The 16,698-nt window shown below is 39.2% G+C and overlaps 1 protein-coding gene across 1 annotated transcript in view; it reads left to right on the top strand.

Moving 5' to 3' along the window:
• Positions 1-16,453, top strand: part of LOC104926998 (hippocalcin-like protein 1) — a 36,066-nt gene extending 19,613 nt beyond the window's left edge. The window contains exons 2-5 of the mRNA XM_019259790.2: positions 7,482-7,651; positions 9,555-9,836; positions 12,304-12,409; positions 13,204-16,453. Coding sequence (XP_019115335.1) covers positions 7,556-7,651; positions 9,555-9,836; positions 12,304-12,409; positions 13,204-13,301 — 582 coding nt within the window. The 5' untranslated portion in view covers positions 7,482-7,555 and the 3' untranslated portion in view covers positions 13,302-16,453. The remainder of the gene's footprint in view (positions 1-7,481; positions 7,652-9,554; positions 9,837-12,303; positions 12,410-13,203) is intronic.
• Positions 16,454-16,698: the final 245 nt, after the last annotated feature.

Genomic DNA, 16,698 nt, shown 5'->3' with positions numbered 1-16,698 from the left:
GATTTGAATCGAGAAAACTGTCTGCAGATTGATCTTTATATTGTATATATTAGAATTTATATTGTGTATATTTCTTAATTCTTCTTAAATCTTCCTCAACTAAAGTTTGTTTTGCACCAAGACAAATTCCTTATAATTGAAAACCTATTTGGCAAGAGCAGTGCAGATATATAGCAGGATATCATCAACATAGCAGTGGAAGTGCTTCCTGCTTTTCCCTGAATGCAGCAACAAAGAATATTTTTCAAAACCAATATATTCTCAGAACTTCAGTGCAACATTATCTCACTGTAACGTCACCCGCACAATACACCTCGCACTGTATCTTCAACATGAGTACAGTCATCATCGTAAGTGACGAGTTAGACTGCAAATATTCGGCGAGAACAATCTGGGAGAGAGAAAGCAGACAATGGGGGGCTATTATGTCTCTCCAGTGTGACGGAGAGAAACGAGAGGTCACCGGGATGGAAGTTACACATATTGTTGGGGCAGGAATTATGGGAAATTGTGAGGGAGATAAAAAACATGTAGGGCAAAAGTAGGGGGAGAAAAAGAAAGAAAAGAAATATGAATAAAAGATATAAGCTGCCAGTGTCTCAGGTGGCCTCTCAGATTGCAGCGCTTTGAGAAGAGGGAGGCTGAAAACACTCAAGTGAAGAAAAGAAAATCAATGGTGCCTGTCAGATTTCTTGATCTGTCGCTTTTTTTTTCACATGGCACCAGCTCTGTCTGCTTTATTCTAGTGCTGCATGCCACTTCAACAACCCCTCTCTTCATAGCCCATCTCCAATCCTCCCGCTTTCTTTTCTCTCCCTCCCTCCATCCATCTTCCTTCCTAATGTCTGAGCCGTTGGCAGGCGATATGAAGGCGGCATTTTCTCGTCTTATAAGCACATTAAACAGTCGAGGAAAAAGACTGGCCCTCTAACATGTGAAATTGGACTTTGGACTTATCTTCTCTCTAACTCATTCTGACTTTCACTTTTCCAGTTTGCCCTCCCTCCATCTCATCTCATCTCCACCACATTCTTTCCCCTTCGATTTATTGCAGCTAAAGATGGGCTGACAGACTGTTAGAAGACTTTTATTAAAAAGCCCAATATCAGCCAGCGAGTGTCACTAGTGTCGTCCACCTCTGTGATGATGATGGAACGCCCCCTGACCACATCTACTCAATATGCTTTTAATATTTTTAATGCCCAGGGAAATTATCAGAGCCTGGTGTGGGAGGATTTTACTCAACAGTCTGTAAAACCTGCTGTGAAGTCTACTTCAATCCTCTTTCAGGAGCAGCAAGCCCAACACAAAGAATTAAATTACCTTTAGAGTCTACTGATGTGCTATATGTTTTGCTTCTGAGGGCTTCCTGGGCAATAAAATGGCCTTGTGAAAAAAATCCAATTATAGCGTTGACACAAAATATCAGCTATACTGGCAGCTTAAATGAAAAATAAATTCAGCCTTTAATGGTTTTATTTCGAAGTTTTCACCAGTGTAGGATGGATTGTGTGTGTGTGCGTCTATTATCGATACACAGACCAAATTATCTGTTTTCTGAACTTTTGAAAGATGCTCCTTTAAAAGTTTAACAACCATTTTACAGAAGTTTTGCAGGTATTTCTTAAAAAACTTCATTGCAGTGAAAACAAAAACTCTGCTGGAACAAATGTTACCACATTTACCAATGACTCTGTCCGCTCTGTTCAAAACATGTTAGGTGACGTATACGTAAAGTGATGGAGATGGATTTCTTGTGTCATACAAAAAGGTATATAATGTCATTTCTGGCCAGCCCTGGTCAAATTTTTTTTGTTTTTTTTTTGTTTAAAAAGTAATACTTAGTAACTTGACTGCAATGATTGATTCATTTAATTACTTTTCAAGCCACTTTCTTAGCCCAACTTTGTCAAAAGGTTCCTTTAAACATCACCAGAGCCTCCAACCACACTATTAAGCGCTACCTTCGAGCCTCCGACTCAATATCAGGTGATTCCTGGATTCAGGCTCACAGGTGATTAAAGTTACCAACCTGCTAAGACCACATAAGACAACTTAGGCCTATAAAACTTTGAAAAGACTTTTTAATTTCAATGAGACGAGTCTAAAAACCTCTGATAACAACGTTGATCTTATCGGAACGCCAAGATGAGAAAAAGGCATCAAATGATGTGGATGATGGGAGTGTGCTGCAACTTTCAGCAAAACTTCCAGGAGTTCTGCAATAGTGAAATCATTTGAAAAGTCGTCTGATGTAAGGTCAGTGTAAGTTACCGGCAGTTGCATTTTCTTCCACCCCCCGCCCGGTCGATCAGCTACCTTGAACCCTTCATCAAACTCCCAGTAAAACAGCAAACAACCTAATTGACAACCAAGTTGTCAAAACAACACGGATATGATTAGTAACTGTAATGTATTTTTAATTATACTCTCTCATACTGCTTGTGCCTGAGAAATTGTATGACATTAAGCAATGCGTTACAGCCCAACACAGCTTCGGGCTATCATCATTTATTAATCAAAAAAAATGGAGCTGCAACTGCATGAAAGAAGTTTTGTTAAATGACTTTCTAAGTAAAATAAATACAATTGTCAACAATTCTTTAGAAATCCTTTAGAAAAAATGTTTCTTACTACTTCTATGGCTCAAATGTGGTCATGCTACATGAGATATAAAAACTAGTAGATACTCTGTTGTCTCAGACACAGATACCCCTCATGTAAGAGTCGTGTCCACTTTTCTGAAACTCTTTCTACCATCCAATAGCACCCTTTGTCTCTGGAAGCACCTTGGATCTGATTTTGTCTCACCTTAGCTTTCTTTATCTGATTCTAAATTTGGTGTTACGTCACTTGCCTGCATGTCTTTGTCCCTCTCCTTCCTCTGCCTTTCCCTCCTTTCTCCTCTGTGCAAAGATCGTCAGCCCAGAGGTCGACGACCCGCTTAGTAGCTCTGGAACAGATGTTAGAGGCACAGAGTCAGTGTATGTGTGTGTCGACTTAGGATGGGGCTGGACTAGAGTGATGGATTAGTGATTTATTCCTCAGGAAGGAGGGATCAACCATAGAGAGATACAAGTACAGAGTGATAGAAAGTAAGGTTTGGGTTTTGCTGGGGGCCGCAGGGGGGGTTTAAAACAACTGTGAATGATGAGGACACAAATATTTTTGCTATTGTGTGATTCTCAAACCAACAGGGAGGCACATGCAGTGAGTTTTCACAGGTCACAGCTGGGTTGAAGAAAGAAAAAAAAACTAGATGAGAGGGGAGGGAGGGATTGGTGAGTGCTGTGAAAAGGTCAGTGTCATTTGTTGTGTAGTTGTCGTAAGTAGAGTATACCGGCTTGTCAGTTTACACTCTCACACTTTCTGTGATTTAGCCTCTATGGAATCTGCAGAGATCTGTTAAAACACCTCCTCTGTAGGTGTTTCTTTTGGCTGAAGAAGCTAATTGCGTTTTATAAAGCAACAACACTCAACACACATGGTTTTATTTCTGTAATACTAAAAGAGCTGGTCTGATCAGTTGTAACCTAGCCATTATGTCTGGTTTTGTAGTCATGGGCTGGGAAGTTGTCACAGGCCAAGTGATTGGATGAACCCAGTGTTGCCAACTCTGTCGCTATATTTAGTGAGTATTCAGACCCCTATAGCGACAAATCTAGCGATGTAATGTCAACAGAAGAAGGTTCATTTGTAGTTCTAAACATATTCAGGTGTTTATTACTCACTTTTTGTCTCTTGTCATGGGCAGACTTCAACCAATTAGACCAACGAACCATACGAGGAAGCCAAACTCTTATCGTAGCTTCTCCTTCACACAAGGAAAGTGTGAATAATCAGATTTCCTGTCTGAAGGAACAGCATGTCAGACTCTCACAGTTTGAATGCCGTACTTGCTTCATGTCGTATGTTATATGACATTTAAAACGTCTTCCATGTAGTCTTTTAAAGGCTCATTCCACCAATTTTACACATAAAGGTCAGCATGCTCGTCATGGTTAGTACCGCTCAGCCTGTGAAAACAGTTGTATAAAGTCGTCCGTCGCTCTGGAGGAGCTTTGTTAAATCTGTGAAAATGACCTTGGTGATGTCATCAGCTTTATGGAAGTACAATGCTTAATCACTGGATTACCACTTGCAGTTACTGTTTCACTTGGGTCAGATGGGAACTCGGGAGAGAATGACAGTTGAGCGTGGATAAGAGCATAACAAGAGTTTAATTGTTGAGAGCAGGCGAGCATTAATGTAGGTCTCCCGTGTACGCTTTGTTTGTTAATATAAAAAAAACATTTTTTATTTGATAGAGGATCCAGGTAATTAACATGAATAAAATCATCTCCATGATTACAATAGATTTGTCACCCCAAAGCTTTCATTTCATTTGCTGCATGAGGTCCCAGTGAAGAGATTTGTTCACTTCATTACAAGTTTTTTTCATGTTTCTGATGAATAAAAACAAGAATTCATATTAACTAATGTGCTTCAGTGGCTGGGTCAGATCGCTCTTCAGTATTTTTAACAACCTTAAATAATTTTTTGATACACTCACACATACTTCTTTTTTGTGTCTCAACCAACGACAGGATAAAGACATGGAGAAGTGAGGCGGGCCGAATGACGCCTGGGTGCTCGAATAGGCCATCTGTAACGACACTTACTTGTCAATCAAGCAGGCAACACTGTTAATTATGAGCAACTTTCAACCTTAATATCATCTGAATGGATGATATTAAGTTATCATGGACGAGGGAATTAGTTATACAGACCAAAACCATGGTCTGATGGTTTGTTCTGCTGTGAAGTTTGGCATTTTAATACAGCCGCTTATGGAAATTGACTCATTTCTGCAGCCAGCCTCAAGTAGCCGCTCGAGGAATTACAGTTTTTAGCACTGGATGTCGCAGCTTGGCCTCAACTCAAGTAAAGAAAAGAAACTTTCTATCATTCAGCATAAGCATTGTGTTAAAATAGCCCTAAATGTGTCATTAGTGTGATTTAAACAGTCTGCATTGTTGGTGGCTGAATCTTCTTCTCCATCCACTCACTTAATCCCCTTTTTGCTTCAAGCCAATTAAGGTGATGTGTTGTCTGTATGACATCAGGAAGCATTAGTTGCTTTAATTAGAGAATCCTTATCTCTCCAATGAAATTACATCCTCTGCTCCATGCTTTTCTTCTTATACCCCTCTCCACACGCACAAACAAACACACAAGGGGTACAGACTGTTTGTTTTGTAGCTGTGTTACCTACATAACAATTGGACAGCGTGGGCGGCTATTATTAATTTCTACAGGTACTGAAAAAATTGTGTGCGTCAATGCATGCATGCATGACAGGTGTCGGTTTTCCAAACACTCACACAGCAGCACACTGACTCAGTCCTCTGCCTGCTCTGCAAAAACACACAAATTACTGCTTCATAGCATCCTACTGATTTTTAGTAGCTTTCAGCTCTGCAGATGCCATTCATTTACCCCTCGCCGAGAAATTAATTTGTGTATACCTTTGTGCTTAGATTGTGTGCAGGGCTAATGACTTACTGTGTGGCTTAGTGTTTGCATAGAGAAAAAAAAACTGAGATACATGTGACATGTGTTAAAAGTGTGAGTTCTCGCTCGTTAACGGTAAAATGTAAAGCAAACGTGCGATGTTTCACACGCAGACACAAAGAAAAAGAGAAACAGTCACATTTTGATCAAACATGATGGAATAACTCGCAGAATTATAATGAGAGGAACTGACATTTAATTGAGTTTTTGGAAAAAATAAGACAAACCATCCCTGGACGCACTCTGAATATGAAAGAGCATTATATTGTTATATTTCCACAGAGTGTGTGCTGCATGCACCAGTCCCCAAACAGAAGGGAGGAAATTATAATTGATGGCAACAGTTCTCCCTTCAGTAGCCTGGGAATTGGCTGCAAGCATTACTGTCAGTGCACAAGCATTTAGTCTAACGCCTTCAGGATGAGGGACTTAATATGAGTCTAATTTTATTAGCTGAGTAAAGAGACGATTGGACGTGTGTGGGGGGTTTGTTTCTGTGTATGTGAAACTCTCGCCAGGCAGAGATAAAGATCCGCAACACCCACACCGCCGACCAACTCATATGCATCGCACATACTGTTTGTCTTTCTCGAGTTTGTATAAACACAAATTGGCCTTTGCTTTTTCTCACTTTGGCACACACGCAGACACACGCAACACATGCACACTAAGTTGTTGGTGTAATTACCCAGCCTGACTGTACAGAGACTGGAGGTCAGCGAGGTCGGCCAAGCCTCATCAGAGGTGTTCAAGCCCCAGTGATACTGTAATTTAAAAACACGCTCACACATACACAGAAGCAACTACTTTGATGGTTGAACGCCGGCTAATTGGCTGTCTAGCAAAGGTAGCAAAGTTAACAAGCACAAGTTTGTTTCTCTAATTTGTGGATCTTTTTTTCAACCCAAACAAATATTTAAAAGGAAAAATTATAAATTAATAAACTGTAATATTTATAAGGGCATTTTTAATGGATCATATGCAGCGTTTAAGACTTTTAAGTGGTAAAAAAAAACCTTAGAGTTTTCAGTATTTAATCTCCCTTAAACTTTGTTTATAAGCCCTAGAAAATAACTTATTAATTATTATTTATTAAGTAGAGATTATTTCTAAATAAATGCATGCATATAATCCATTAAAAATACATCAATCTATCACAATTAGCTGTCCCATTAAAACTATATTGCATTAATGACATTGTTATTAATGGATTTATGAGGTCGAAATTAAGGGATTTGGTTTCATAGTGACAGTTTCATTAAATAGTTGCGTCACTGAAATTGTGTTTTGTCAGGCAGGTTGAGCTGAGATGAAGATTAGGAGATCTGGACACGCACACACACACGCACACACACGCACACTCACACACACACACACTGTAGTTGATTTGACACACAAACACACAGCTGGTCAGATAAACCCAGAAATGTGATCAGTGGGCTAGTGCTTGACGTCACAGGGGTGTGTTTGGGATTATTTAATGTTTTGCGAATGTGTTGCAGCAGTTTAGAGACTTGCGGTGTTGCGCAACATCCCGTGTCAAGGGAATTGGGGCGTAACACTGTGACAAAGCTCATTTTGATTTCATTTAAAAATCAGGAAGTCATTGTGTGAGTAGACAAAGTCAATTTGTCAATGTCTTGCCAGAGGAAAAGCCTTACTCTGTCATTTTTCCATTGTTTGATGACTCAATTCCTGTGTATTGCAGCTGAATAGTAAGAGATGAAGCATCTTTTTCTTCTACTATTACAACTGTAGCCTGTTTCTTGTCTTGTTTTAAGAATCAAAACTGATATTTTTAATCTGAGTGACACCTTCGCCGTGCTGCCTTCTGAGCGACTGTATATCCTTCCTCATTTGTCACACGAGGTTATCCTCCTCTCTGCTTAATTGCTGCTGACCTCCTGTGTCTTTATCTCTGACTGACAGGTGTGAAAGGCGGCCTGACTCGTGCTATTGTCACTGTTGTCGTCAAGGAAACGAAGAGTCCTGTCCCGTTGCCATGGGGAAACAGAACAGCAAGCTGCGGCCAGAGATGCTGCAGGACCTCCGGGAGAATACTGAGTTCTCCGACCACGAGCTGCAGGAGTGGTACAAGGTACGCAAACACATTGCACACAGAGTGTGGACATTTATGGAAGGTACCAAGACATAGTAATGGAACTGCTACAAATTTAGTAGTGCATAAGTACCTTTAGTGATGTACTGTTTGCCCATAATACTTTGTACTTAATTTTTTAAATTTCAACATTGTGGTGTTGCTGCTTTTACTTTTTGACTTTTAAGTCAGCTTGATACACTGTAAAACTAATACAAAACACTGACATCCATTGAACTTCTCAAGCTGATGTGGCAAACCTGTTTCCTGTCGAGTTTAAGTCTAATATTTATTCTGTTTTTAGCTCTGCTTTGGGTTTCCACAATTTCCTGAAGGCTGTTTAGGTGCTAAATCCTCAGTAATGTTTGCGTCTAGATAACTTAGCCGCTTGGTGCCGGGTAATTAGAGCTTGTTTGATAGAAACAGCTGGGGCGAGATGTTTATAAGAGCGTTAAGTAACCAAAAACAGGGAGCTAAAACAGAGCTCATTCGAAATGTGGGTTCATCACAAGGAATGACTCCCTCCACATTACACATAGCCATATAATACATTGTTAATTAATAACAATAATTAATAATAAAAAAAGATATTGAATATTGTAGCTCAGAGGAAAAGTATTAGTATTAAAGGTAGAAGCTGAGTTATTTTAATCTTCACGATTGATCATTCAGAGGACAGGAACAAAGTAATTGTGACTTTTTGAGTATTATGCCAGTTTGTGCCAATATAACACTTCAATCACTGCTAGGGTAACAATGTTATAGCCACACAGATAAACACTTAGTAGCAAGTGAAAACTGTATCTATAATAAAGTAAATACAAATTATTTCAAGTTGTATTGTCACGTAGTACAGTCACATTTGAAATGACATGTTATAGTAATAGGCACAACACCATGTCTAGCACTCCCACAATAACAATAACACTATCAGCAGCCTTCAATGTGAAAATATTTGTCACCACCAGCTCCCAGTCTGTTAAGTCTTGGCATGATGAAGTGCCACATTGACTTGACCGACTTATGTCATCTTGTGCGCACGGATGTGTGTTTGTTTAATGGCTATATGTCTGTATGCAGGGATTAGAGCTGTGGAACAGCTGTGTGAGCTGTCCTAAATAAGAGTCTACATGTTAAAGCATCACCTCCCTGACCTGTGATTTAAGCCTCCCTGACCCCGGGTCCTTTCACACTGATGGTCGTGATGATGTGTTTCGCTCTCTGCAGATTAACAGCTCCAAAGATTTTATGTATACACCGCATGGTATATTCCACAGGATGTTGAGGTGTCTGATAAGAATTCATCCAGCTTAGCTCAGATTTATTGGCAATAAATCTGAGCTGTGACGCTTGCTTTCTCACAGAAAACGGCACTGGCAATGAAGGGAAAGTTTTATTAGGAACAAAACCCGCGGTGACTTTCCACCTTCACTTATAAGAATATTTGATATGATGATCCAAAAGTAATTCCAGCCTTCAAATCAGGACAATGACTTTGTCACCTTGCTGCTTTAAAAAGAAAAAGCATTATTTCGGCAGAACAAGAGACTGACATGACTTTTACTTCCTTTTTCTTCTCACGCACAATGCTGCTTTATCAAATGTGACTCTTTGAAAAGAAGATAGAACTGCTTTCAACTATCCGAGATTAAGCCTTTTATCAAAAAGTACTTCTTCGATCTGTTAGAAGGAAGCATTACATGAATGAAACGTTTACTCGCTGAAGTTTTGTGACAGAAATTTGATTCGTGATTGTTCCATCCGTCGTTTAAAAAGGTTTTATTTCGGTCTGCTGATGTAAAATTTGTTTAATTGAGTGGTATTATATTATCCTGGAGATGGAAAGAGAGTGTTAAAGGACTTATTTTTACCCTTGTCTTGCTTCATGTCTTCTTTTCATTAGGGTTTCTTGAAGGATTGCCCAAGTGGAACCCTGAATGTGGAGGAGTTCAAGAAAATCTACGCCAATTTCTTCCCTTATGGTGACGCCTCCAAGTTCGCTGAGCACGTCTTCCGAACTTTTGATACCAACGGCGATGGGACGATAGACTTCCGGGAGTTCATCATCGCCTTGAGCGTGACGTCACGGGGAAAGCTGGAGCAGAAACTGAAATGGGCCTTCAGCATGTATGACCTGGACGGAAACGGGTACATCAGCCGCGATGAGATGCTGGAGATTGTGCAGGTGAGCAAGGGACGCTGGATAGACTTTGAAAAGGATGTGAGGTATATTTCATTGTGAAAAGGTTTGTGTGTAGTAGCTCTCCTCTGGCCTCAGGTGGTACGAATGAGGCTGTCACATGTGTGACTTTAGACAGAAGGGCAATAAAGTACACGAAAACAACTGACAGCTCACAGCTCACACTGCAACAGCAGTGGAAACCATTTTTGGAAATAGCTCCAGCAAAACATTATTAAAGTGCCCTCTCTTCCATGAAGGTGGGGGATCTTACAAGACAGATATTGGTTTTGGACCAAGGTGTTGACTGACCAAACACACCAATAACATGACTAAAAATGTTCATAATTGAAGCAGGGAACAATGCAATAGCGTCACTTTTAGTCCCTAGAATGTGTCAATCTTTAACAAAACTGGATCCTACATTTCCCATAATTCAAACTATTATATATTCATGCTGAACCTGTTTTGTGACAGAGACCTGCTGTTATAAATATTTATATGAGATAATCTTGATGACATCATTAGAGTTATTTTCTCCGACTTTAGCGGACTCCACCAGAGCCACAGAAGGAATTTTAAAATGTTTTCATGTACTGGGTCACATCCCTCATTGCACGTTGCGGGGTTCCCCTTAAACCAGATTACTTTAAGATCAATATGTAAGACAGAAATCACAAAGAACATGATTTCCAAATATTAGTCACATTGGGATTTTGTACATGACGTGGTGACAGAAGACCCCAAAATTTTAAATTATTAAATACATTTTAGTCACTATACTAAAGTTTCTAATAAACACTGGCAGGTTTTTTATTGCTACAGCACTCACTGTACCTACATACCTATAGACTCTTGCCTTGACAGAAACAGACAGAGTAAGTGCTTAACATAAATGCTCGCTTTAATTATGTAAATTAATACATCATATAAGTATATGCAAGAAGGCTCAAGCACTCATATTCAAAGACTAATAGGCACACTTAATGGGCTGCAATGTTGGCACAGGCAACAGTTCGATGCTGTTTGACTGTTAAAAGACCGCTAAGTACAAGTGCTACATTAGAGCTGTTTGTAATCCTGTCACTGAAGAGAAAAAACAGACAGACTCATATGTCGACATATATAAAGATCTCGCTATGTGCGTGTATGTGTGTGTGTGCATGTATGTGTGTGTGCGCTCTATTGGGTTCTGATGGATTAGCAAAGTTTAACAGTTTATCCCTGAGTGTGCAGAATACTGGGATTATCCTCAAAGTCATGGACGTTATGCACTGTTGGATGAGAGAGGAGGAGCTTTTCATTGTGCACAGAGTCAGAGATTGTTAAAATAGAGGAAGTCAGATTTGTTTCACACCACATCACTGGACAACAGACCATATCTTTATCCTACAAAAACCTAATCAATCAATCAATCAATGAATCAATCAATCAACAAAATGTTTCCTGCTCTGTTAATTAAAAAAACAAAACAACAACAACATTTGTGATATAATCTGTCCTGTTCCTAAAACGGATTGATTGATCTGTAACAAATATATGGAAGCAGAACATTTCTGTAAGACTGTTTGATACATATTATCATCAGAAATCAGAAAAATCTCTGGAACGATTGCACAACTCTAATTAACTTTCAATAATATACGAAATTATAGATTATGAATTTGATTAAACACAAATGTTCTGTTTGGAGATGACCTTTTTTGGCCTCATTTTCACATAACTGACAATAAACATTAACAAAGATAAAATTACAAAAACAAAAAGAGTGTGACAAGCAACTGTCCTTTAAGTTTAAAATTTAGATATTTTCAGTGTGCACTCGTCTTTTCAACCCTTTTTTTTTAGGATGTTATGAATTGTATTGTTTTAAGCGATAAAACATTTTTAGAGCTGTTATGTCGAAAAAGCATAGAGGGCTTATTTTGTGCAAGCTTTCCTCCCTTTCTGAGGGTGCCGCTGTGACACTGATCTACAGTCAGTTTTACACCCTATGAATCCCAATGGAGAAGACTTAATGGGCATGTAAGCTGATTGTAGATCCTTGTCTGAGACCAGCTGATACTCAGAGCTTCTATGTGCTCACTTGCAGAGGTTAATTTAATGCTACCAGGGGACAGGAGGCACCCATATCGGTCAACAGATAAAGATGTATCAGATCGATACAGTAAGTCCCCCCTACCTTGCAGGCACATGCGATCTGTGTAACAGTGGTATGATGGTGGCTCTGCAGCCATATGGAAGCTGCGTGGGTATTTGTGAAAAAGCTAGCGGGAGTAACAAATGTCAGTAAATTATCTTTAGAAAGTGAGTTTATCAGCATCTCGAAAGCCACAACGGCTTTATTTTTCAGTTCAGTTTTAGTCTCCTCCTGCTTAGTCTTCTTAATGGGTCCCTGCTGGCTTTCAGTTCTCCCGCCCCCATCCAACCTAACCTCCTTCTGTCTCTCGCTCTCTCTCGCTCCGTCTATCAGGCCATCTACAAGATGGTGTCATCCGTGATGAAGATGCCAGAGGATGAATCCACGCCGGAGAAGAGGACAGATAAGATCTTCAGACAAATGGACCTCAATAATGATGGTGAGAGGAGGAAATGGCAACATGGAGGGATGAATATGCCGTGGAGAGGGAGAGCGAGTCGGGATGAAGGATGAACGTGACAGTTTATTGAAGATAATCTTTTGAAATGTGCTCATTTTTACTGAGAACTGAGATTTTTGAAAATGCATGTAGTGTTCTGTGGCATCCCTCATGGGTTTACATGATATTGTCAAACATAAAATAAACATACATAACAGCATAAATAACATGATATATATATATATATATATATATATATATATAATATATATATATATATATATTATATATATATATACTATATATATATATATATATACACACACATTCTCTTATAACACAAATAACAAAAAAAGGAAAAAAAATCTGTTACCAAATAATCAGCTTAAAACCTGCATTCTTTCTAATGAGCAGTAGGGGGCATTGCCATTGGCTGTAAAAACAAGTGATCAATGAATCTTATGGGGAAATTATCCTAATTCCTCATGACTTTATGGTCTCAATTGCTAGTTTTAAGTCTTCTTTTATACAGCATGATGTAAATAATTGTCCCATTTAGAGTAAATTAGATGATGAAAGCCAAGCGCAGCCCAATTCACAGTACGTCCATAATGCAGTACAACTGGGCTGTGTCTCTCTGAACCTTGCCTGGTTGTGCACAGGACACACACAAGCTTGAGGGAGTTTTGAGTCTATTTAAAAGGTTATTTTACCAATTATTTTTCTTGCTTTTCTTGTACAAAGGGTAACATTCCTTCAAAATAATGTTGTTGTTTTTTTTGTCTTTCCTGCAGGCAAATTGTCCCTGGAGGAGTTTATCAAAGGTGCCAAAAGTGACCCCTCCATCGTCCGGCTACTCCAGTGCGACCCCAGCTCGGCCTCCCAGTTCTGAACCCGCCCCCCCTCCTTCCTGCCTTGCTACGACCCTTTCTTCCTCACCCTCTCTGTTGCTATTGAAACAGTCACTCAAATCAATGCATGATGGTTCTCGTCTCTCATCTTTCATCTTTTTTTAATTCTCGGTTGTCGGTTGTTGTGTGCGAGGATGGAGGAGGAATTTTAAAGAGGCTAAGAAAAATCATCTCGATCGTTTTACTTTGATTTTTATATTTGTGGAAAGTGAAGGGACGTTTAATGATCTGATGTTCCCGAGGATCTCTCTCTCTCTCTTTCTCTCTCTCTCTAGAACGTCATGTTTTTTTGTTTTGTTTTTCAGGGTGGGGATGGCTGGCTTAGTTTGTCCTCTAACACACGTGTATATCATGTATATACTCTACGTCTATGTATATCATAAGATGAAGTACATTCGTCTTCATGTATGGTGCACACTTTCTGGCATTGAAAGGCAGTATTATGTAGCTTCCTGGTCTGATTGGAAAGGATGATCGGGGTGTTGGTGGGTGGGAGGGTAGGTCGTTATTGGGATTTTACTGCTATATGATCTTTCGCTGAGAAAAAGAAGGCCTAAGATCCCATTAGGTTTTTATCGATATATATATATATACATATATATACTGGCATTTTGTTGATTTTTACATTTCAAATGTTTTTCATTTGTACATATTGTTTTCCTCCTTCATGTTGTTTTATTTATTCATTTTTATTCTTACTCTATTATTGTGCTTTTACTTTGATATGTTGTTAAAGATGATAATGATATCCCAGTTTACAGTGACAGAGAGAGAGAGAAAATGTCAGTTATGATTGATCTCTTTGGGGATTTGTGGATTTGTCAAAGTGGAAGTTTTGTGAAAATTCGAGGGGATCCTGTAATGCATTTGATCAATGACACCAGTAGCACATATCGTTTCAGCCGCCATGTGTTTATAAAGTATGGCTGTGCATTTGGTGTGAATGCGTGTGTGTGTGTGTGTGTGCATGTGAATATGCACTGTATGCTTGAAGCTAACTTTTACAGTATTATCATGTTATTGTGTTGTTTCTTAATTTGTAAGTATTTTAAAGTTCTTTAACAACGAGCAGTAAACTTAAGATAGCCGTAACCTGTCACTATACTGCATGATCCTACGAACCAGACAAAATCCACAAAAAACAGTTAACGCACAGCAGTATCTTTTTGTAGCTCTGCAGCCTCCTCAGCACTGTACCAGGCAGAAATGATTAAATATTTGTCTTGCTTTGGGACAAACCCTCCTCCCCTCCTCTCTCTCTCTCTCTCTCTCTTTTCCTCTGACAGACAGAGAACTCACTAAGGGCTCGTTCATCACTCTCTAGCTGAATGCTTTTATAACCTCCTGGATTAGTCTGCTTACAGAGCAGTTAGATGAAGGGACATGTTTCAGGACATTCTTGTTCTGATTCGAGTTTTCAGGGTTTCCAGACAGACCGTATGTAGGAAACTTACAGAGATCAGTGGCTGTGCGTACATTAGCACTGATAAAAAAAAAAATCCTCAAGTAACATTTGGGATGCTTATTCTGACATTTAATTAATTTTCCGAAGCACCAAACAGTGAAACACTCCATCAAGTAAGACTTCGATAATAATAGAAAACACAACTTTGACTGAATGAAACATTTGAAATGCTGTGCACGTGTAAACAAAGCCACTGGTTGCAGCAATACCAGCGCGACTCCCATGTAATAATGATTTGAGGCCCCCATTGTCAGATCACTTGCCATCTTCTGTTTTAGAGGTTCGATGCAACACAGATTATGTTTGTGAAGAAGCTAAGTGTTGGGCAGAGTGGAAAGAGTCAGAATGTCTATATGAAAATCTTTTAGGTGGACCTTTTCCCTCAATGTTAACACTAAAGTCTCAAAGTTTCTTTAAGTGATGCACAGGGAGGTCAAGCCCAAGCCTTCCTTAACTGAAGACCATACAGAAGCGATAATTATTGTGAAATATAATAAGCTATACTGGTTTAATAATTTAATAATATGCTACTTTATATTTACTTTATATGATATGTCATTTATCAGGAAAACTTTTCAAATTAACGTTTTTTTTTTCACTCAAAACATATGATCGGTTTATAAAATACATATTGCTATGTTTGTTATAGATTAAACTGCCTCAAACGATACAAAACAGTTAGCTCCAAACTTTAAAAATACTGTTTGAATGTCAATGCATCAATAATAATGATACATTAATATGATAACATACACACTAACAGGGGTTGTTATAAATAAGGAGCACTTTTTGGATAGTTTGTATAGTAGTAGTAGTAGTTTGTTTCCAGTACTTCTGGATTTTTAAGTAAGTCTCTTCGTAGTGCTGTAAGTAAATGGTCTGAATACTTTTTTCACATCTGGTATTTAGCAAAGCCCTAAGTCTCCTCATATCTTTACCTTTACCCTCCTCTGTAAAAAGGGACAAGGATTGAGTATTTATTCTTTGAGTCTCAATATGTTATAAAATCCTTTTGAAAAGGCACATTAACATGCTTCATCGAAAAATCAGACTATGGTAATTATTTCAGGTGGGTTAACAGCTCCATAAAGAAGGTTTAGACAAGCTTCATTTCATACACCGCAGAAGGTGAGGAGTAAGGTCCTTCCACACTTTCAACACACATGGATGATTTCCGTGTCTGCCTGCTATCATACCAGACTATAAAAACTATATTAACTGTAATATGTGCGTTGCCCAACATCCTGCATGTAACGGTGGCATAGTGAACTATCAATGAGAGTCTGAGAGCTGTGCTGGTGCAGCTGCGTCCGCGTGACATTAGGACGGACCAGAGGTTAACTTGTACCAAACATTTGCACAGGAGCTTCCTAACCAGCCTCTGCTTTGGGGATCCTATAGTGTCACTGCCTTCTGCTGGTAGGATAAGGAACAACAATTGCTATCCCCTGATCTACTATACTTACACCCTTTTCTATTCTCACTGCCTCTGATGAACTGGTACCTTGTGTTGGATAAATACACCTCCTTCTTTCTTTCTTCCTTCCTTCCTTCCTTCCTAACCTCCCTTTCTTTCCTTCCTATTTTTCTGTTGCATGAAAACCTCACGTGAGGATGTCATGTTTGTTCCGTTGGACCTGAGAGCAAAATATACCTATGTGTTTCAAATCTGCACGTGTGGACTGTTTCTTCATTTATGGTTTTTCGGGAATGCATGAGGAAGCAACGGACACAGCGAAGGTCCGGTCTGACAGCTGAACATTACGGTCGTGTTGCAGCCTGTCAAGTTACATTGTAGATTCTTATTCATTTGCACTTGACAGGATGTGGCCAAACACGGTTATGTGCTAACCTCTCAGGATGTCTACATGTGTGCCAGAGTGTAACCAGTCATACCTGTCAGGTCACTAGCT

This window comes from Larimichthys crocea, chromosome XIII (assembly GCF_000972845.2).
Source record: "Larimichthys crocea isolate SSNF chromosome XIII, L_crocea_2.0, whole genome shotgun sequence".
Classification (NCBI taxonomy): Eukaryota; Metazoa; Chordata; class Actinopteri; family Sciaenidae; genus Larimichthys; species Larimichthys crocea.
This window is presented reverse-complemented; position numbering and strand designations above follow the sequence as displayed.